General features: G+C 39.1%; 3 protein-coding genes across 4 annotated transcripts; all 3 read left to right on the plus strand.

The window, feature by feature from the left end:
* The first annotated feature begins 502 nt into the window (after positions 1-502).
* rtn4rl2b (reticulon 4 receptor-like 2b) lies at positions 503-4,760 on the plus strand. Its single transcript, XM_086158240.1, has 4 exons — positions 503-642; positions 1,709-1,932; positions 2,024-2,257; positions 3,055-4,760. Exons 1-4 carry the CDS (start codon positions 594-596, stop codon positions 3,922-3,924), a joined length of 1,377 nt encoding a protein of 458 aa, XP_086014366.1. The 5' UTR covers positions 503-593; the 3' UTR covers positions 3,925-4,760.
* Positions 4,761-10,896: 6,136 nt separating this feature from the next.
* On the plus strand, positions 10,897-13,500 carry selenoh (selenoprotein H). The gene is made up of 5 exons (XM_086158484.1): positions 10,897-10,934; positions 11,255-11,375; positions 12,307-12,449; positions 12,664-12,783; positions 13,193-13,500. Exons 1-4 carry the CDS (start codon positions 10,919-10,921, stop codon positions 12,768-12,770), a joined length of 387 nt encoding a protein of 128 aa, XP_086014610.1. The 5' UTR covers positions 10,897-10,918; the 3' UTR covers positions 12,771-12,783; positions 13,193-13,500.
* Positions 13,501-13,896: 396 nt separating this feature from the next.
* On the plus strand, positions 13,897-18,411 carry clp1 (cleavage factor polyribonucleotide kinase subunit 1). Of its 2 annotated transcripts, none has more exons than XM_086157976.1 (6): positions 13,897-13,952; positions 14,449-14,723; positions 14,852-14,959; positions 15,917-16,036; positions 17,235-17,372; positions 17,477-18,411. In XM_086157976.1, exons 1-6 carry the CDS (start codon positions 13,925-13,927, stop codon positions 18,161-18,163), a joined length of 1,356 nt encoding a protein of 451 aa, XP_086014102.1. In that variant the 5' UTR covers positions 13,897-13,924; the 3' UTR covers positions 18,164-18,411. The 2 variants fall into 2 exon arrangements, with proteins under 2 accessions (XP_086014102.1, XP_086014103.1); XM_086157977.1 differs by having other exon boundaries at positions 13,929-14,022.
* The last annotated feature ends 2,122 nt before the right edge of the window (positions 18,412-20,533 follow it).

Raw genomic sequence — 20,533 nt, forward strand, 5'->3', positions numbered from 1 at the left:
TCTTATCTTATCTTATCTTATCTCCTTGTCTTGTCTTGTCTTGTCTTGTCTTGTCTTGTCTTGTCTTGTCTTGTCTTGTCTTGTCTTATCTTATCTTATCTTATCTTATCTTATCTTATCTTATCTTATCTTATCTTGTCTTGTCTTGTCTTGTCTTGTCTTGTCTTATCTTATCTTATCTTATCTTATCTTATCTTATCTTATCTTATCTTATCTTATCTTATCTCCTTGTCTTGTCTTGTCTTGTCTTGAATGGAGATAAAACATTCTGTATAGCATTTATTATGTTCACTTGGTGATGATTTTTCTTCCACAGTGTCTTAGGTAAGCAGACAGGACAAAGCCTTTCTTGTCTCTTCCTCCAGTGACTCCATTCCCTCCTCCTGGGCTGACGTAGTGTGAATCCTCCAGCTGCCCACGTTCGTGGGCGATGGGGAGGGAGGACGGAGTATAAACGGCTTCCCGGGACTCCTGCACGTCACTGCCTCCAAGCCGCAGCGACTCAGACACCAGAGCTGAACCTGAGCAGAGATAGCAGCAAGCAGGCAACCCCTCGCCTCGCAGGCTAACTCGCTTTCGGCTTTTGGTTTAAGATGGAGACTCGTTGGACTGCGAGGTGCTCCGGCGCCCAAAATTTCAAGAGTGAGTACTTTTACATTTTTTTTTTTTTTTTCTTCTTCAGCTTCTGTTATTTTTTTGGGATAAATTTGCAGATAAATTTCTGCTTTTGAACATTTATCACGCTTTTTACGCACAAATCACTTTGCACGCTTTTCGGGCATGCTCCCAAATTACGCACGGGATTCTGTATCGATTTAAAAGCCAAATACAGTGAAATATTCATTTCAAGAAACGTGGTCCATCCCGATTTGCATCAGTGAATCAATCTGACTCTGGTTTGTGTTTTATTACGGGGGAGATAATGACATCAGTGATGAGCAGAACTTATTTACATATTTACCCATGTACTTTCTCTTAATTAATTCTTCATCTCTTGTAATAACAAAGACTAAAAAAGTCTAGATTTGTCGGAAAGTTCATTTGACGCCCCCCGATTTCAGTTCCGGCTCGGTGCTCGAGGTAAACTTGTCAAGAGGTCAAGAGGTGAGCCGCTGGAAAATTTTGCGTGCGGGCAAATGAATGGGAACCTCATTATAATTTCATGCATGTACTTTTACATGCGTGCGCTTTTTTTGTGTTCCGTTATCCTAGCCGTGCCAAGAAGCGGGGGAATTATTGATAAGAACGGTAAGCGATCCTGATCACCTTACTGCTGTACAAACGCCTTCCGCTTTTTAAATCCTCTCAACTGAAACCCCCGTTCTCGTGCATATCGGAGAAAAGTCGGAAACTAGGTTGCTTCGCACAGGTCACTTCCCTTTTCATCTTGTGCTTTATTTATTTATTTTTTTTTTTGTTTTTCAATCAATCCACGCCGCGACTTGTAAACTGCGCCACACCGTAAGCGCGTGTGAAGCGATCAGGTACATAATGGTCGAATGATTTCTGTAATGCAACCCTGGTGAATTTGATATAAGCCTCTGACAACAAAGTTAGGGGTCAGAGCACCGAAAGAATCACTGACAGCCGAAACCAGCATCTCCCTCCGCAAACGACTTTCATAAAGGGTTGCATTTTCCGCTGAGATCGGAAACCGCGAACTCGTCTTTTGTGTTTTTTTTTATCTTATCCTATCTTTTCTTTTCAGGTGGACTCTGTCTCTGGCTGGTTCTTTGGCTGCTCATGAAGCCGAGTGGGGTGGAAGCGTGCCCCAGGCTGTGTGTGTGTTACCCTACGCCCATGACAGTCAGCTGCCAGTCCCAGAACCTCACCATGGTGCCAGCCGGTGTACCCTATGACTCACAACGTGTTTTTCTACAGAACAACCGCATCACGGAGCTTCGCGCCGACTCTTTCGGTTTCGAGACACAGGTTGGTATTGTTGCAGCTGTTAATTTCTTAGCGGTGTGTGAATCTGTTTTGACCCTCCGTTCCGCTGTTTCCTCTCTTCGGCCGTTTACAGGTACTTTGGTTGTATGGCAACAACATCACATGGATCGAGGCTGGTGCCTTCAGTAACCTCAGGGTGCTGGAGGAGCTGGATCTGGGTGACAATCCCTCATTGCGGCACCTAGAAGGTGGAGCTTTCAGAGGCTTGGAGAAGCTGCAGAGCCTGCATATGCACCGATGCAAGCTGGCAACTATCCCTCATCACCTCTTCCACAAGCTGTACAGCCTGCAGTTTCTCTACCTACAGGTAAAAGCACCATCAGAACACCTTTTACACAACACGCGATTCTAACAGTTAACTACTATGGCAGTTTTTGAGCACGGATTGTCACAAATGTCCATTTCGTATGTTCCTACAAATTAATGAAAATGCAATTAGACAAAAAATATCACCATGTGTTTGATATTTTAATGAAAATTAATATATCACAAATCACTCTATCCATAACTCGGAGGAGTTGTTTTGTTTTACTTTTTTAGAAAATAGAAATATAGAAAAAAAAATAGAAAATATATATATAATATATAGAAAATATTTTCTAAAAATAGAAATATTTTTAGAAAATATTTTTTAGAAAAATATTTTATTTTTTCAGATATTGTCTGACCCCGTAAGCATTTAGCTCATATTGTTAAATAAAAATGACTCCCATTGTTAAGAAGTGGATGCAGACAAATTCTGATCCAGATGTGGGTCGACTCTGTTTATACACGGGAGCAAAAAAAGGTGTTTAAGAAATATCGACGATCAAAAAAGACGTAGGTCTCCAATCAGTACAGTAATATTCAGCTAGATATGGGACAATGAAATATCGTGATATAAGGTTAAAAAGCCTGCTTGCTCTTATCTGTCTCGGAAAGCCCGGTCTTCTTTAATTTAGAATTCTGCCCTCCTTTTTTCACTTTATTTTTCTATATATTACTAAACGATATTGCATGGAAATCGTTTCAAGTAGCAGATATGTTGTTCTTTGTTGCAGTTTGTTGCTTCTCAACAAACTCAAGTATCACGCCAGGCTTAACTTTTCTTATATTTTGCTTTAGGAGAATCAACTCCACTTCCTGCAGGATGACCTGTTCTCAGATCTAGTCAATCTGACGCATCTCTTCCTGCATGGAAACCGTATCCGGGCCCTTTCAGAGAACGTGTTTCGAGGCTTGGTCAACTTAGACCGTCTCCTTCTCCATGACAATCGCATTAGGCAGGTCAACCGTCGGGCTTTCCGTGATCTGGGCAGAATGACCATTCTTTACTTGTTCAACAACTCCCTCGCTGAGCTGCCGGGCCAGACAATGAAAGACATCCAGGGCATCCAGTTCCTCCGTCTCAACGATAACCCCTGGTCTTGCGGCTGCGAGGCCCAATCCCTTTGGGAGTGGTTCCGAAAAGCCCGCATTTCCTCCTCTGACCTGGTGTGCAGCTCACCGTCCCAACGCCGCGGGCAAGACCTCAGATTCCTCCGGGAGCTAGACTTCGCCCTTTGCCCTCTACCAGACCCCGGCTCTCTTGCAGGAACCACCACAACCACCTTCAGTACTAAAACTAGGTGGTGGTTCTCCAAGCACAAGCCCGCTTCTTCATCTAAGTCCTCGTACCAGAAAAATTCAGAGACAGTGAAGGCCTTTCCATTCTCAGCGGTAAAGCCTCAACACCTCCCCAAAAAACCCTTTGAATCCTTTCCCTCCAAATACGAACTGTCGGAAGACGAAGCCGCACTTCCTAAGCTCGACCCGGAAGAATACTGGGCTAACTACGGCAACGAAGATGCTTCCATCCGCTGCCTCGAGCTAGAGTGTCCACCGGGTTACGAAAATTCAGCCTTCTCGTCCTCATCTCCCTCCTTCCTCGCCAGTTTATTCCTCCTCCGCCTCCTACCCCTCTCAGTTCTCACATTACATTTCCTTTTTGGTTGAACTTGTCTCTGCACAACGTTGTCTTTCTCCCACCGTTTCTTCTCTTGCTCTTTCTAACTCCCAAGAAAAAGTCAGTTCTTGGTTTATCTGTTCACCTCCTCAAGGTGCAGTTGATGCTATGGTATGAAAGCTAGATAAACAAGATCACCTGGGATCAATTTTTGAGAGCAGGGAATTGCTGGAGTGATGGAGAACTGAAAAGAATTCCATCACTGAGGCAGTACTACAGGCTCGGGAAAAGAATGGATCACATCATTAAAACCAGCTCTTATAGTGACAGCGCGATTGTAGAAATATACAACAGCATATATGGGAGACGCTTTTGAGGTCCACATATTTTCTAATATCAAAACAGGCATTGTGACTCATGTGTCTCCATTGCAACACTTTTTCATTTCAGCATTTTATTTAAAAAAAAAAAAAAAAAAAATCACATTAATATGGCACTGATAGAATATGGGAGAGAGAGAGATGGATGAACACAAATGGCCTGGAGTCTTTGTGAAAAGAAAAAAAAAGGGAGATGGAAAATGCAGGAAGGGTTGCGAAGAAAAATTATTAGTCAAGAGAATGTTGAACGTTCATCTAAAAAAGGATTTGCATGCAGAAGCAAACCTTCTTTTGACGGGATTCAAATCACTGTGATCCCGGAGATGCCAGCAAACCAACACCATTGCCGCCCACAAGTGGACACAGCACAGACATCACTACACAAACACCCATCGCTTACTGATATGTGGTTTAGTCTAGCTGGAGCTAGGTTTGTTTTTGTTTGTGACGATAGAAGAGGCGGTCAAATTTGCATTAAAGACCGAGGGTAAAAAAAAAAAAAAAAATCACTATTTGTCTTATTTTCAGTTTTCTCTTTATTGCTTCGAGAAATTGACAATTAATCGTTTTACTCATTAATTTCGGCATAAGCAAATTGTTTTGCAGCCGATTTTTGCTTTTTGTATAATCTGCATGTTATCATGAGTGAATGGAATCATTGTAAACTGAAAAACAAACATCCTGCGGATTCCACTTTCATTAGTCGTGTTATGCGTGTGTGTGTGTGTGTGAGTGTGTGTGTGTGCGCGCGTGCGTGAGTGGGTGTCTCGTTTTGTGTCTGTTTGTCTGTGTGTCTGTGCGTGAATATGGGTTTCATTACATTCTCTGGATGTTGGGATGAGTCTAACTGTGTGTCTGTATGTATGTCAATGAATTGTGTATTTGTGTTTTTCTTATATTGATCATATTTTCCTGGAGGAAATTTGATAGTGCGAGGTTTTTGAGATGCTTATATTTTTCAGACTGTAAACAGACTACTGACAATAAAACTGCTTGAGGATATTTCCCTTGGACCTGACTCAAGTGTGTATTTTTGCAGTGGTAATGGGTATTTATGATTGTATGTGATTGTATGTTGCATTATTCCTGAGGACCACATGCTAGTCTTCATCACTCTCACATGTTATATTCTTGACCGTGACACATGTTAAACATGAAAGATGCTGTGAAACTTTTTAGATGATGTATTTTTCAATAGTAAGCTAATAGAGAAGTGTTTCGCTTTGGTAAAAATAAAGAAATGATGAAACTGAAATGGTTGGGAGTTTCTTCGTTGCTTCTCTTTTCAGGCTTGCTTCATATAACCTGCAAAAGAATCCAATAAAAGGGCTGATTTAAGCAGGCTGTCACCTAAACGTACCATAATGAGTCGAGAAAACATTTACATCTTCACGTCGCATTAGATGAACACAACCACAGTGGAAAAATTAGCGTAACTGTATCTAACAAGCAAGACTTGTTCTTCTTTTCCTTTCGCCACAGTAAATCAGCCTCCTCCATCCAACCTTAGTCTCTGTATCGTCTTCTCACACACCGACTAACTTCGTGTCCTCTTTCATCACATCGATTAATCTTCTCTTTGGTCTTCCTCCAGGCCTCCTGCCTAAGTTGAGAAAATAATTTTAAAAGCGGCGAATATCAGTTGTGCTCATTTTTGGCGCATTGGGAAAGTGTGCACACATGTGGTGAAAAAAAATGAATTTTGATTATGACTTGCGGCCACCAGCTCTCTTGTCACTGATTTTTCACTTGTGTGTGTGTTTGTGTGCATGTGAGTTTATGGGATGCAGCACCAGGGGGAATGGGTTGCTGGGGCATCATTCACAGAGGGGCAGAATGGGAAAAGGATTGTGATGACATTGTGACAATTTGTCCGAGAGGTAACACACCCACTCAACAGATTAACACTCACCACCATAATGATGATGCTCATTAGTGTTATTATGAACTTGTCAATGCACCTCTAGGTGCAAAGTTGCAAACAGGGTGTACAGTTTGCATTGGTTTCATTTACCGGCTTGTGTCCCCTCATTTGTTTTGGTTATGGTTATTCTTTATTTTTACATGTTGCATTCAAATACAGTCCAGTTTTAGGTTTGTGCTTTATTTTTGATAAAGGCATTTCCTAAAATTGCTGCAGGGTATCTTCAAATCTTTGTACTGAAAACCTTAAAACACTTTATAGCCTTGACTTTGACACTTTATAGTTTTATTTGAATTTCTTATCCCCCCCCTTTTTTTTTTTTACTGTTTATACAATTTCCTACATTATTTATTATTGTTATGTTTTACTTGAAACTCTGGCACAACAATTTCCCTCGGGATAAATAAAGTTATTCTTATTCTTATTCTTATTCTTATTCTTATTCTTATTCTTATTCTTATTCTTATTCTTATTCTTATTCTTATTCTTATTCTTATTCTTATTCTTAAATCAAAGATAACTATAGTTTTCCCTTGGCAAATGAAAGGGATCGACAACAGCAAGATACTGTTCTGAGATAAAAAACACCTGCAGTTGAACAGGAAGGTGAATCATCATACATATGTGGCTTGTTAATAACCACGCTTGCTTTGAAAAATGGAAATGTCACAAACTAATGTCAGGGTTCAATTACAGCTTTTGGTATTTGCTCCACGATCAGCTAAAAATGAATATTTTTTGAAAAATGCTGTGGTCTGTGTTTGGAAGTTTTAGTGGGTGGTTTTCCAGAAATGTTTGATCTATGTGTTGGCTTTAGCTGTGTTCCACAACTATTCAGTGTGCCGCGTGAAAGATGCCATTTTAAGATTTTTAATGAGCCATTTTTAAGATGGAGAGGGAAGTCTGGGCCTCTTTGCTTCACCTGCTGCCACTGCAGCCTTACCCCAGATATGCCAAGGAAGATGGATGGATGGATGGATTTTTAAAGACCCAAATCAACATTCCGAAAGAAAAAGATTGTTATTCAGTCTTGTGAAATATTGTGAAATATGTTTGGACAACACTCCAACTTGACAGAAAGCAAAAAAAAAAGCCACATAGCACAGCCTCTTCAAGAGATACGTCTGCAACAACCAATAAAACATGCTGGTTTTAAAAATCCAGTCCCAAATCTTGTGCGAATCAGAAATGCATGCCATTTTCACCCAAACGTGCAAGCCAGAAAAGCCCCTTCAGTGAATGCTTAATATCAACAGCCTCTCGCAGTGACGTGTGGTGAGGTTCACGGCTGGTGAGGCACTGACTTCATCACAATCGGATTTACAAACACATGAACCCTTCAGGGTAGCTTATTCACCATTTGATTGGCAGCAGATAACGGGTTATGTTTAAAAATCTCATCAGCATTGTACACACATACAAACTGCACAGAAAAAGGCACATTTAATTTAAAAAAATTATTATGGTGTTACCTTTACTTATAAATGAAGTTCATCCGTGTCCAAAAAAATAAATGGATGTCTGCACTTGTTTTACTAAATCTAGCTTACTGACGTTGTATTCTGCAGCCGAGGAGTCCCAAGTAGAATCCATGGAATCACGAGCGCCCCCTACCATGAGGCAGGAGAACTGCGTGCCTCGCTTAGTGGCTCTTCGTAGCCGTTTTACGATTGTGTTTCGGGTTTGTGGTTTGTTTATTGTTGTGGGATTTTTTTGGACAGTTCTAAATCAGCAGGCAAAACTGATCTTGTAATTCCTTTGCTGATTTCTGCCAAAATTCTCAATTAATTGCATTGTTTTTGCTTAAGTTCTTCAAAAACTTACTTCCCTATCAGTGGTTTTGAGTTTGAAAATCTGCAAGATCGGTAGGGCGAGGAGTACATTGTGTAATCACAGACAATATAACTAATGTATGGCATGCAAGAGCTGAAAATCACTTTCTTTCCCTGTTAGGCTCCATTTAGTCAAAAGCATGGCTTTAAGCAAACAAGCAAACCCTATGTATGTTTCATAGGCACTGTTTGTACAGTGAAAATAATACATTTTATTTTGTTAAAAAATAAACAAATGAACTCCAATTAACTTTCACTGTCATGTGTAATGTACAGCTATATATCATGTGATCTGTGTGATCACCCTTCCTCTATGTCATGGTACATCTGTAGGCGTTTGCAAAATAGCGGCCGAGGTGTTAATGGGACATACTTTATTTCCATATGCGGAAACTCAGCAAGGCCATAATCAAATAAATGTGTTTCTCACTCTACCCACTCAATAAATATCCCCTGACTCCATGTGGATTTTCTTGCCTCTGCATTTCTTCCTCTCTTTTGTGCATGTGCCTTCTTGTCATGCACTGACAGCTATGTCTCTCTACCAGTCAAAAAGCCCCCCGTTCTGTCTCTCTTGCTGTCGCACATTCTCCCCTACATGGTTATGCCCGTCTTGACAGAGAGTGTGCGTTTGCTCTCATGTGTTGGTGTGTTTGATTGCGTGTTAGCTGACGTTAACCCTTGCACATATCCACTTTGCAAAGGGCAAACTGAAATTCTGACATCTGGAACCAAGAAAGAGTATGAGAGAGGCGTAAAAGGTAATTAAATAGAATACAATAGAGTAAAATAGAATAGTGTAATCCATAACTGATAAGTTGTGAACACCACATGTGGCGCTGATGCACTTTCAGTCTGTCGATGGAAATGAAAGCCCTGAAAGAAGGAAATAGCTCTGTCAATGTTTCAGCAAAGGAGAAGAGTGAATCTAGACGTCCGGAGACAGAATAATTGAAATAAAAAATTTAACCCAATAAACCATGAACTTGTGATATTTTGCAAAAACTTTAAAAATTAAGCAACGAAAGGCCCTCGTGCGAGCTTACTATTGCAGACAATGTCAACTGCGAGGAAAATATTTACACTGTCCTCCAGAATCCCAAAAACAAATTTGAAAAAATATGCCGTTGTTAAAAGGCTCCAAGGACTATCATGCAAAAGTCTCAAACTGACAGTTGTGTAGATTTTTACATTTGGGCTAAGATTTACCATGGTCATGAGGCGATGCACCTTTTTGGAATACTAACAAGCAGGATTCATCCTTGAGGGAGCATGAGTGTGTAAAAATGTTGGGGTATCTTTTAGTAGAGGCCAAAATATTCTCCCTGATGAATAAATGTGGTTGGCACGAAATTCAACCTCAACTAGGAAAATCAGTGTGATAAATCTTTGCAGACCACCTGATAATCTTATTTCATACAATAATTAGCAAGGTATTTTAGTGTGTTCTAAACTAATTTTGAAAAAATAGGTATTTTACCCCTCTGATTTGATCAAAACATGTTTTTGACAGCTTTCAGAATGTTATTAGAATATATGCATTGATTTTTCAAATGGAAACAAAACTTAAAAGGGACCTGAATTTATAAATATGCGTGAAATCTTTGCGCATATCAATGACTTCACTGCATCCAGAACAACAGCTAGGCGGCCTGTTCATCTGGTCTTGAATAAACGGTCATAATTGGAAGAGAATAAGGAGTTGAAAAAGGGCACATCTGTCCAATGGCCTGTCTGCTCCCTTGATGGTTTATGTAGCACTAACAGCTAAAAATACATTTTAACAGACTGCAAAACCAGATTGGGGTCGGAAGAAACTCCAGGGATCATATGTAGCTTTGTGTCTTGCCTTGCACAAACAAACTGGCACAGTTAGTAACAGACTCATTCATGGCAAATGTAGCACGTGTGAGCTTTAGTTTGTTGCGTAAGGGAAAACATAACAAAAATGAATAAATGACTGCTTATAGGTGACTCATGTCCCCGGGTTCTGGTAGGTTGTAGAGAACTTGTTGTCTTGGCAGAGATGCCATTTGCGACGTCTTGAGTTTGTCTAACTTGTCATACGTGTTGCCGCTATGTCCCCTGTGAAAGGTCCAAAGGATTTGGTTTTTGTTGATGCCATATTTGCTTTGACTTTGGTGTCATTCGATCACTCCATCTGTTGCCTGACAGGATTTTCTCTTGATTCCCGCAATTGTTTTATATGGTGTCTTGCAAAAGTCAAATTTGGGGGTATTTTGGGTAAATCGCAGGTTAATAGGGAACACGTCGGTGAACGTGCATTCACTCAGAAGACATCCTCTGGATGTTTTTTGTTCAAAATAGGTGATATTAAAATTCCCTGAGAACCTGTTTAAACTTTCATATGTAAACTGGATGCCTTTGGGCAATCTTTAATAAGATTTACAATATAAAATGTGAAGGGTTTAGAACAATTGTATGGGGGGCAAAGGGCCTCTCCACTTCTACTCCACAGTTTGCAAGCTGCTGCAAAATATTACATTTTCAAGCGTTCACTTTTTTGCTTTTACCATAACAAGCAATATAAAATCAAAAGTATCGCAGATAACTGAGAATATCAGCAGAGAGGAACAGCAGTATTTCCTTTGTGGATTTAATCATTTTTATTATTATTGCTTCTTCTGCTCATCTTGTTTCTTGGCAGGGGGGAGTTTTTCATTTTCCTCTTACATCTTTTTTAAACAAATTACATGATTTGAAAGGCATTTAATACTGTTGTTGATAACATTCAAATAAAATAATTAAACCGATTATTTGTAATTTCTTACAAATTACATTATTTGTAAACACGTTTTTTTTGGTATCGCCCTTTAAAGATTTGTTTTAACCGAACCCCCCTTTGTTTAAGGAGATATTGGTACAGTCGAAGAGCGCATGAACAGCAATGGCGCCGAAGTCAGGTAAGTGTCGTAGAACCGGATAAATGAATGTTAGCTATATTTTTATAAACATGAATTGTGGGGTTTGAATTGTTATGTTTGAATTTGCATTCGGTTGACTAATACAGCTACAATGGGACAAAGTATACGAGTAATATTTACCTTAGCTGTTCTGTTGAACAGCAATTCATCCCCATTGCAAATTATTTTTACATGATACTTTAAGATTGTTTTCACGAGTGCTGATAGCTTGTTTTATCGGGCCCCGAGGAGTCGCTGCCTTGTCTACATCTTTGGAGCAATAACTTGAAATTGTGCGTTTTCCAACCCTGACAAATTAGGACGACGAGGGGTCAAGAGAAAGGCAGAGGATGAGGAGAAGCCTCCTGTGGAGAAGGAAGAAGAAGAAGAAGAAAGGGCTGGTGAGGAGGAGAATGGCCCAAAGGTGGTCATTGAACATTGGTGCGTTTTCTGACACCTTTGGGGGAAAACTAAGGGGCTCATTCATCAATTGTGCATAGAAAAGGTTCTCTATTCTTGCATACAAGTGAAGTTTAGAGTGTGGGTTAGTACAAACACATCTGTACTTATCAAACGTACGCACACTTGTAAGTAATCTCTGACAAATCCCACCTGTTCTAAACAATGATGCTCTTGCATGTTTAGGCTCATCTGCATTCAGAATCTGCTCCACATATGGAGCATTGACCATATATGGTAGCAGCAATTCCTTTGAAAAATGTGTGAATGGACTTTTTCCCTTCTCTGAAAACAAGGCAAGGGGGAGGAGGGGAACCACAATTGAGGTAAAAAGTTAATAGTTTGGAAAACTTAGGCCAGAAGTGACCAACAAAAAAAAAAAAAAATCAGCACAGGAGAAGGTAGCTGCTGCAGTTACTTCTGTTGAATCAGAGGAAAGATCAGTCTCAGAAATTTAAAAAGAAATGGTTAGTGTCAAAAAACTAGTTACAGCCCAAGAAATGTATCTGTAACTGGAAGAGGACAAGCAACAGCCTAGGATTCAGCCATGGATACTCATATTGCCAGCATCATCGGGGACACGGCACTACATGGGATTATAGATTGCTGCATGCGCATCACAAATGTTAAATAATCTTTAAGAGGATTGACTCAGACTGTTTTCCCCATACACACTTTTGAGCTGAAATGTCACTTTCTATCTTCAGTGTGTACACATGGTTGATAAATGAGACCCCTGAATATGTATTGTTCGTAGTATTAATACTGTAAGTATATGTGATATTTGACGTCATAAAAAGTTCTGCTCCTTCATTGGAGTAGAGCTTGAGCAAGTGGTCAAAGAAAATATGAAAATGTATAAATATATGTCTGCACATTATTAAATGCAGTTGCTCACTTTTATTTTCCACAGCAAGAGCTGACGAGTATATGGGCGTAATGCCGAGAGTGTGAAATCTGCACTCCTGGCTGCACGCCCTGAAATCAATGTTGTCCTCAATCCCAAGAAGCCCAGAAGAAACAGTTTCGAAATTACTCTTGTGGATGGAGCCAACGGTGAGAAGAAGCCAAACTTAGAGTTTAAGAATGAAATATGTTGACATTGCCATGAGATGACTTTGCTTTTTCCAGCCGGATGTCAACACAGATAGACATGTTCTATAGTTTCTTTAATGCTGTTTGCATGCATAATTTAACTTTTTAAATGGATTATTTACTGTTTTTGCCTGTTTTGTAGAGTAACACAGGTTTCCTCTTGTCTTGTGAAAAGAAACTTCTCTTTGGACAGGAATTAAAAAAGGCCCACCCCGCAAGCTGAAATTCCCAGAACCGGAGGTCGTAGTTGCTGCTCTAAAAGAGGCCCTGACTGTAGAGTAGGCACCAAATGAAGGTTTGCAATCTTAAAGCTGTCAGAATGTATCAAATCATGGTTTGTCTTTGTTTTAGACAACGGAACTTTAACTTTTAAACCAAGTTATAGTCAAATCAGTTGCAGTGGACCAATAATATTAGATTTTTATAACATGAACCAGCTACAGTTCGTGCACTTGAGGACACACAGATCATAAAACTTGTTTGATTATTTTCTAGTCAAGTTTACATCGTTGAAATGCAAACCACCTTTTTCATTGGTGGTCTGAAACACCTATTTAAAAACTATATATTCTATCCCATACTTTGCAACAAGCAGGTCAGTGGCACGTGCATTTACCGTGTTGATCAGATGTTTGTTAGCATGGCTTACAGTAGGGCTGTAATGTTGCTGAGTAAAAACAAAATGTCTTTTCCCTTACATACAGCTGGACTATCAGAAGATATGATCCATGGAAGCAGAATGACGAGAAGAGATCAAAGTGGATACTCGCAGTCTCTCCTCTGATCCAAGCAGCTACCGTTCACATCTTTTGAGACACAGTGACATCTTGTGGGGCATTTAAGTACTATCATATTTGTTCTTTGAAGCATTACCAGTTCTTATAACGTCCATTTCCCCTTTGAAACTTGTTTTTTTGACTGATTTTTATGTTTGTGTCAAGTGAATAAAGGTTTTCATACATTTCCGGGACTTTGTGTATTTATCATTTACATTAAATGGTGACCCAACCTGAAAGGCCCACTTTGTTTTTGAAACTCAAAATTTGTTCAACGGGTATTGGCAGTTAATGAATCAGTATAGTTCCAGCTTTGTTAGTTCTATATCCTTACATTTCTTTTTTAAATACAATTATCCTGTTTTGTTTTGTTTTTTCATTTTATATTATTTACTGAGTTTGTATTGAGAGTAAAAGTTAGAACACTTGTTCTGGAATACATCATCTGAATAAATTGGCTAAATTTATTGTCGTTTTCAGTTAATAGTCTTGAAAGTATATGTAATATTTAGAAGTCGTTTCCGGTGGTTTAACTTACGTTTTCTTCATTTGATCGGTCCGTGTTTAGCATGGTCACTTAAAACCCTAATATTTCTTACTGCGTTCTTATAGAAATCGACCTTCATCACTATTGACGACCGTGGGCGTGACGTCATCGGCATGCGACTTTCCCAGGCGTTCTTCTTGGGTACGTCCATGAGTGTTAAAAGTAGTTTTCGTCTATGATTTTCACTTACCAAACGAATCTACATCAGGTTGTAAGTACCAAAATCAAGTCTACAAACTTAGAGGGCTTTTTTTTTTTTTTTTTTTTACAATGGACTGTTTTCGTCGTAGTTCGGTCTTTATATTATATAATATCTGGTAGCGTTACCTTAGCTTCTGTAGCTAATACTAGCTGGTCTCTTCGTCTCATCGAGACACGTTATTATTAAGTTTCACATATTCCTCAAAGGTTTTTCATTGTACATTTGCAGTTTTAATTTTGCTATTAAGTTACTGTAATGTCAATTTGCGTTTGACAAGCCTTTCTACGCAGACAGTTTACATTCAGAGAGAAAAATGCTATCGAACATCCTTCATAATAGAAATGCCAATATTGAAGTACAATTGAAATAGTGATTTAGTCATCCCTTTTTCTACTGTTTTGAATCATTTACTGTTGATACACAATCTCTCGTCAGCCATGGCAGCGGAGGGTGCGGAAAAGATAAATGAGGATGCCCCACAAGCTGGGAAAGTCAGCACCAGATTTGACCTCGAGAAGGAAACCGAACTTCGGTTCGAGGTGGAGGCAGGTGATGCTGCAGAACATGTCGAGTTGGAGCTCCTCACAGGAATGGCTGAGGTGTTTGGCTCAGAGTTGAATCGGAACAAGAAGTATACATTTGGACCTGGATCCAAGATCGCAGTGTTCACATGGCAAGGCTGTAGTGTGAATCTGTATGGAAAACCTGAGGTCAGCACTGGCAAAATGGAATATATGTGTTTTCACTCACATTCTGATGTAACTCTCTCTGCTTGGCATTGAGTGTGAGACACTTGATGATACTGTGATAATGACTAATCTTACTTTCTAACCTCCAGGTGGCCTATGTGTCCAAGGATACTCCCATGTTGCTTTATCTGAACACACACGCTGCCCTGGAACAGATGAGAAAACAAGCAGAGCGCGAAAATGAAAGGGGGCCAAGGGTAGGTTTGAAGTTAGTGACATACAAACATACATACGTTACATACTTAGATGATGCAGTGGCGTGTTCCGCCTCACAGCACAAAGGACCCAGGTTTGATTTCATTGGGAATTCTCCTTTTGGTATCGATAGAACTCCTTCTATGAGGAGGAGTTGGGTTTCCTGCGTGGGTTTTCCTCCCACAATCCAAAAAAAAAGAAGTTGATTGGAAAAGATTGGGAAATTTTACCCTTGTGAGTGTGAATAGTTGTCTCTATTTGTGGCTCTGCTATTGAGTGGCAACCAGCCCAGGGCTCTCTGATAGGCCTGCCCTGTGACCCTACCCGCAACACTCCATTGTACACACAGATCTGAAATATACAGAAATGCCCAACAAGAATGCAAAGTGAGTGAATGCTGCCTTTATGGGTTTTGTGCCCTGCTCAAGGGTACCTTGGCAGTGTTCAGATTAACATCTCTCCATCCCAACACCAGTCCAGGACTGAGCCTCTGCTGCCCCAATGTTACAGTTTTGGACATAATGGATTAACATTATGTCATGGTTATTATTTGTTGCATACAAGTGGTAAATCACAAAGAGAGTGAAAGATGCACATATAATGAGTCACAAGATAAAAGAAGCCCTAAATTTAGTTGTAAACTTGTATGTAGTGGTGTCCTGTAAGATGGCAAGAAGAGCTACTTTCTATATTTATGATTATATAAGTGCATTTTTTTCATGAGTTTATATTTTGTTTGTAAATTTACTTGTAAACTTATATGTATCGGTGTCCTGTAAGATGACAAGAAGAGCTACTTTCTATATTTATGATTATATAAGTGCATTTTTTTTTCATGAGTTTATATTTTGCTTGTTTGATTTAAAAATGTCAAAATTATTGTTAAATATTTGACCCCAGTAGGGAAGAAAAAGGATTAATCCTCAAGTACCCCTCTAAAACTCGAATCCTTTTTTCAGGTCATGGTGGTTGGACCTACAGATGTGGGAAAGTCAACTGTATGTCGACTTCTGTTAAGCTATGCTGTGAGAGTGGGCAGGAGGCCCACACTGGTGGAGCTGGATGTGGGACAGAGTGGGGTAAGATAATCATGAAAACGGATTCATACTATTTTAATCTTTAGATAATATACAGAATTATTTTTACAAGAGCAATTGCCATTGAGGCCTCCTGTTCTTTTAGAATATCGATTTTGTTCCTCGCTTTGCTCCAGCTAGAGATCGAAGTCATTTTTATGGAAAAAAATTAAAGTTTGCAGTCTGGTTAAATCATAGCACATATGAAATCGTATATGTCAGCATATACTTTTTTTTTTTTTTTTTTTTATAAATACGACAGTTGAAGCCATGAGCACTGCACTTTTTAGATATGTGGCTTACTTTGCACTGAACCCCAAAACCTGTTCATTGTTATATTTTACACAATGCCAAAATACCATGTGGCATTGCTCCCATGTGTACAGTACGAGAGTACGTGGGAGACCACATGCAAAAAAAAGACGACCACTGTGGTTTCCCATTATTGTGAGCTAAATCAAATCTCAAATAATTTAACGAATGAAAACACTTTGATGCTGCTTCTCTCCTCAACAGCAAAAGCAATACACAGACTTGGTTCTTATTTACATACAGCATCCAAGGTACATTCAAGCTAGAGGGAAATAATGGTTAAAATCTGCACTTGGATTTGGTTTCATTTGCCTTGACAGGCATCATTTGTGCATTTGCTTTCCCTGGACGCACTCATGCCCCGGGGCTTGTTAAAAAAATATTTTTCGACACAATACAGACAACTGCGACCTGTTTCCCACCCAGTCACTTTCATCTGAGGATTTTTTTTTTATTTTTTATTTTTTTTTTCAAAAATAAATCCATTACAGACAGTTATTTTGTATTCAACTGCTTGCCAAATGTTGGCAGTTAGCAACAGATTAGAATCACGCTTCTGAGTCTAAAGGGGCTGATGTATCACATTCCCACCTCCACAAACTCTTGCAGTGTCCTTGAGTTACTCAATCCCTTGTTGCTGATTTAGCTGGTTGGCTCTACTGTCTGAGGATGTATACCATATGTGTGTTTGAGGACATATATTAACAAGGAAAAGCACATAGGAGTCCAGAGTAAATGAAGTCTATTTATCATTGTTTTGATATTTCATAAACAATCAGGCATTTCCATGCATTTCTTTACAGGACAGATTTGGATCTGGATTGTTGCACAATGAAATGTGATTTTTTTTTAATATATATATATGTTTATTTCATAATTGCCATTTTAGGTGTCTGTACCTGGAACAGTATCTGCACTGTGCATTGAGCGCCCAGCAGATGTGGAGGAGGGTTTCTCTGTCCAGGCTCCTTTGGTTTACCACTTTGGCTCAACAACCCCTGGGACCAACATCAAACTTTACAATAAGGTGAGAAGGGACTTATTCTCAACCACTTACAATCTAGCAACATACAGGAAATTATAGAATATTTTCTCTGCACAATGTAACATTTAATTTGTCTTGTTGGGTAGCTTACATCATGCCTGGCAGAGGTATTCTCTCAACGCTGTGAGGTGAACAGGAAGGCCAGTGTGGGTGGCTGTATCATCAACACTTGTGGATGGGTGAAAGGTTCTGGATACCAGGCTCTGGTCCACTGCGCTTCTGCCTTTGAGGTGGACGTGGTCCTGGTACTGGACCACGAGAGGCTCTACAATGAACTGAAACGGGATCTTCCTCACTTTGTCCGGGTCGTCCTCTTGCCCAAGTCTGGGGGTGTGGTGGAGCGCTCCAAAGAGTGTCGACGAGAAACCCGTGACGAGAAGATCAGAGAGTATTTTTACGGCTTCCGCGGCGTGTCTTTCTACCCTTTCTCTTTCGAAGTGCGATTTGCTGACGTCCGCATTTATAAAATTGGGGCTCCGTCCATCCCAGACTCATGCCTACCCCTTGGAATGTCTCAGGATGACACACAGTTGAAGCTGGTGCCGGTGACACCAGGAAGAGACCTTACGTATCATGTGCTGAGTGTAAGTAGTGCAGAGGATGGAGAGGAGGGTGCTAGAAAGGGAATAGTGGAGAGCCCTGTGTGTGGCTTTATCGTGGTGACTTTTGTTGATACGCAAGCACAAGTGATGAAAGTACTGTCACCAGCGCCAAGACCACTGCCCAGACATACACTGCTCATCATGGACATCCGTTTCATGGATATGAAATAATGGAAAATATCTAGGGATTTTTGAAGCTGAAAGAGCTGCCTTTTGCTTTGCTTTTCTTCCTTTGACACTGTAAATGCTTCAGAGTGTAAAATTTAGAGTATTGCTCTCTGTTGTCATTTGTTTTTACAATTTTATATCCCAAATTGTAATATGCCTTTTGTGATAATTTTATTAGTATATGTTATTCTCTTAAGAACTGGTTATGTGATCATTTTTTCTGAGGGAATAAATGTAAAATGGCTAAACTGTCCCACTGTGTACCTTTCTATCCTGCGCACACAAAATATACCCGGTCAGACAAGGTTAGTCTTCAGAGCAGCCCCTTTAGATGTTGAGTGGAGTCCATGATTTGATGTGATGTTGTGGAAAAAAACTAAACTATTTGAGGCAGCATGTCATAATTGTATGGCTGATACATAATCTTCAAGTTGCCTGTTTACAAAGACCTGACCTTATCCAAACTTAACACAATATTGAGCCAGGAACACTGAGCTCGTTTGTTTGGTCAGTCAACACTTCATGGTTAAGACTTGTTATCGTTGGGTAAAAACAAATAATACTGACAAAACATTCTTTCTCCAAATGCCAGCAGCTATAGCTTCATAACAGGTAAGTGTTTTGAGTTGACAATATGGTGTCTTATCCAAATATGTAAAGAAATAATTGCTATGGTCCAAATATGAATGTGTGAATAATAGTATTGTATTTCCTGTATTATTTTGCACCCATACAATACATAATTTCAAGTACTTAAAGCGTCAAAGAATCAACTTGGAGCAAATTTCTCTGCTCATGTAACATATTTTTGGCTTGGTGATAACAAGGGCATACAGGTGTGAATTTTTAAAATGTTAAACTTCCTTTTGAGTAAGGACATTTTTATTAGTTTTCACTTTTTAGAAACCTTTTCTATCCTATGTTCAAATTTGACTAGTGTTTGTTCCATGTCATTGTAACATAGGTCAAATTGGGTCTAAATGGTTGTGGACAAGGCTATCATTTTGTTTTACTTTTTGTTACAAGGTACTTTGATTCAGGCCTCTTTTAATTTTATGTTTGGTCTTCTTTCTCTCCATCTGCTTTTCTGAAAAGGTAGATAGGGTCTTTGGGCCACAATGAAGGCACAAGACCGCATTACGAGCAACAACTGGGTATTAGTAGTGTTTTTCTGTAACACTGACGGACATGTCAGCATTGGAATAATGCAGGCATTAATAATGTAATGAATAATCAATTTAATTTAACTGCTTTTGTCTCAGGGATCCGTGTTCTTCCTACGGACTCACTGTCAAAATGTCAGTGTATAAGGTTACACATAGTCTTTGAACAGAGCTATTCTCAATGTAACACCTGTGTCTTGTGTACAGTTACTAATAAAATGCCAGAAGCTCAGTCAATGTCACTTCTTGAAATCCACACATTTCAACAGCCTAAGAAAAGTTATATTCTACAATTTGTTGGATTGTTATGATATATAAGAAGTGGAGTGAAGTATGGGTTTTGCTACCAACTTCATATTGCTTTCTTGTGTTGTTGCAGGCCTCTCAAAAAACAGAAATTCGTATGTGGAATAACACACCACGATGAATATTTTGCATTTAGGGAAGCTGGAGGAATCAATTATAAGTTCATTAATCTTTGAAGGTTGAAATGTAAATTTAATTGTAAGGGACATGTGGAATGAAGACAACCCACTTACAGAGAAAATTGATGGCAACTGCAGGAGGTGCATCATAATATATTAACTTTAAAAATATCAATCAGAAAATAGCTTTGGACAGAGACATTTTATATTTTTTCAGAAAATATATTTTAGTTTCAGCAAAGCAAATTTTGAAAAAACATGGTGTTTTCACATGAGAAGGAAACATCACATTTCAATGGAAGTTATTGCATATTTCTGGAGTTTTTTGGGGGGGGGGCAAAAAATAATAGCAGAAGTGATGATACTGAACACACCACATTTTTATTGCACTATGCCCCACTCCGCTTTAACTGGTGTTTTGTTTTTACTTTTTTTTTTTTACAATTTTATTGAACATATATAGTGTAAACAGACAAAACACATAAACAAGCGAACATGGCTAAATAAAATAGAATGTCAATTATATAAACAGAGTGAGAAATGTTTATTTCTAGAAATAAGGGGAAAAAATAATAAAATAACAAAAGTACTTACAATTAAAAAAATGGCAAAGGGAATACAATGTGTATTTAACTTGGTGGATCTAAAGGTATATCAGTCATAAAACTGTATATATTTTGGTTTGGGGATTTTTCCACAAGTTTTAAGTATTTTTTTTTTTAATATATTTCAAAATCATTCATAAAGAACGTAAAATTGGAGGGAACACTTTTGCATTCTATTTT

This window comes from Fistularia commersonii, chromosome 13, assembly GCF_037954325.1.
Source record: "Fistularia commersonii isolate RoL2024-O1a breed Wild chromosome 13, RoL_Fcom_v1.0, whole genome shotgun sequence".
Taxonomy (NCBI): Eukaryota; Metazoa; Chordata; class Actinopteri; order Syngnathiformes; family Fistulariidae; genus Fistularia; species Fistularia commersonii.

Bases quoted from the DNA above. Each gene is read 5' to 3' on its own strand.
- rtn4rl2b (XM_086158240.1), top strand. From the start codon at position 594: ATGGAGACTCGTTGGACTGCGAGGTGCTCCGGCGCCCAAAATTTCAAG. The intron at 643-1,708 runs GTGAGTACTTTT...TTTTCTTTTCAG, and splicing joins CGGCGCCCAAAATTTCAAGA to GTGGACTCTGTCTCTGGCTG. The intron at 2,258-3,054 runs GTAAAAGCACCA...ATTTTGCTTTAG, and splicing joins TGCAGTTTCTCTACCTACAG to GAGAATCAACTCCACTTCCT.
- clp1 (XM_086157976.1), top strand. From the start codon at position 13,925: ATGCGACTTTCCCAGGCGTTCTTCTTGG. The intron at 13,953-14,448 runs GTACGTCCATGA...ATCTCTCGTCAG, and splicing joins TTCCCAGGCGTTCTTCTTGG to CCATGGCAGCGGAGGGTGCG. The intron at 17,373-17,476 runs GTGAGAAGGGAC...CTTGTTGGGTAG, and splicing joins ACATCAAACTTTACAATAAG to CTTACATCATGCCTGGCAGA.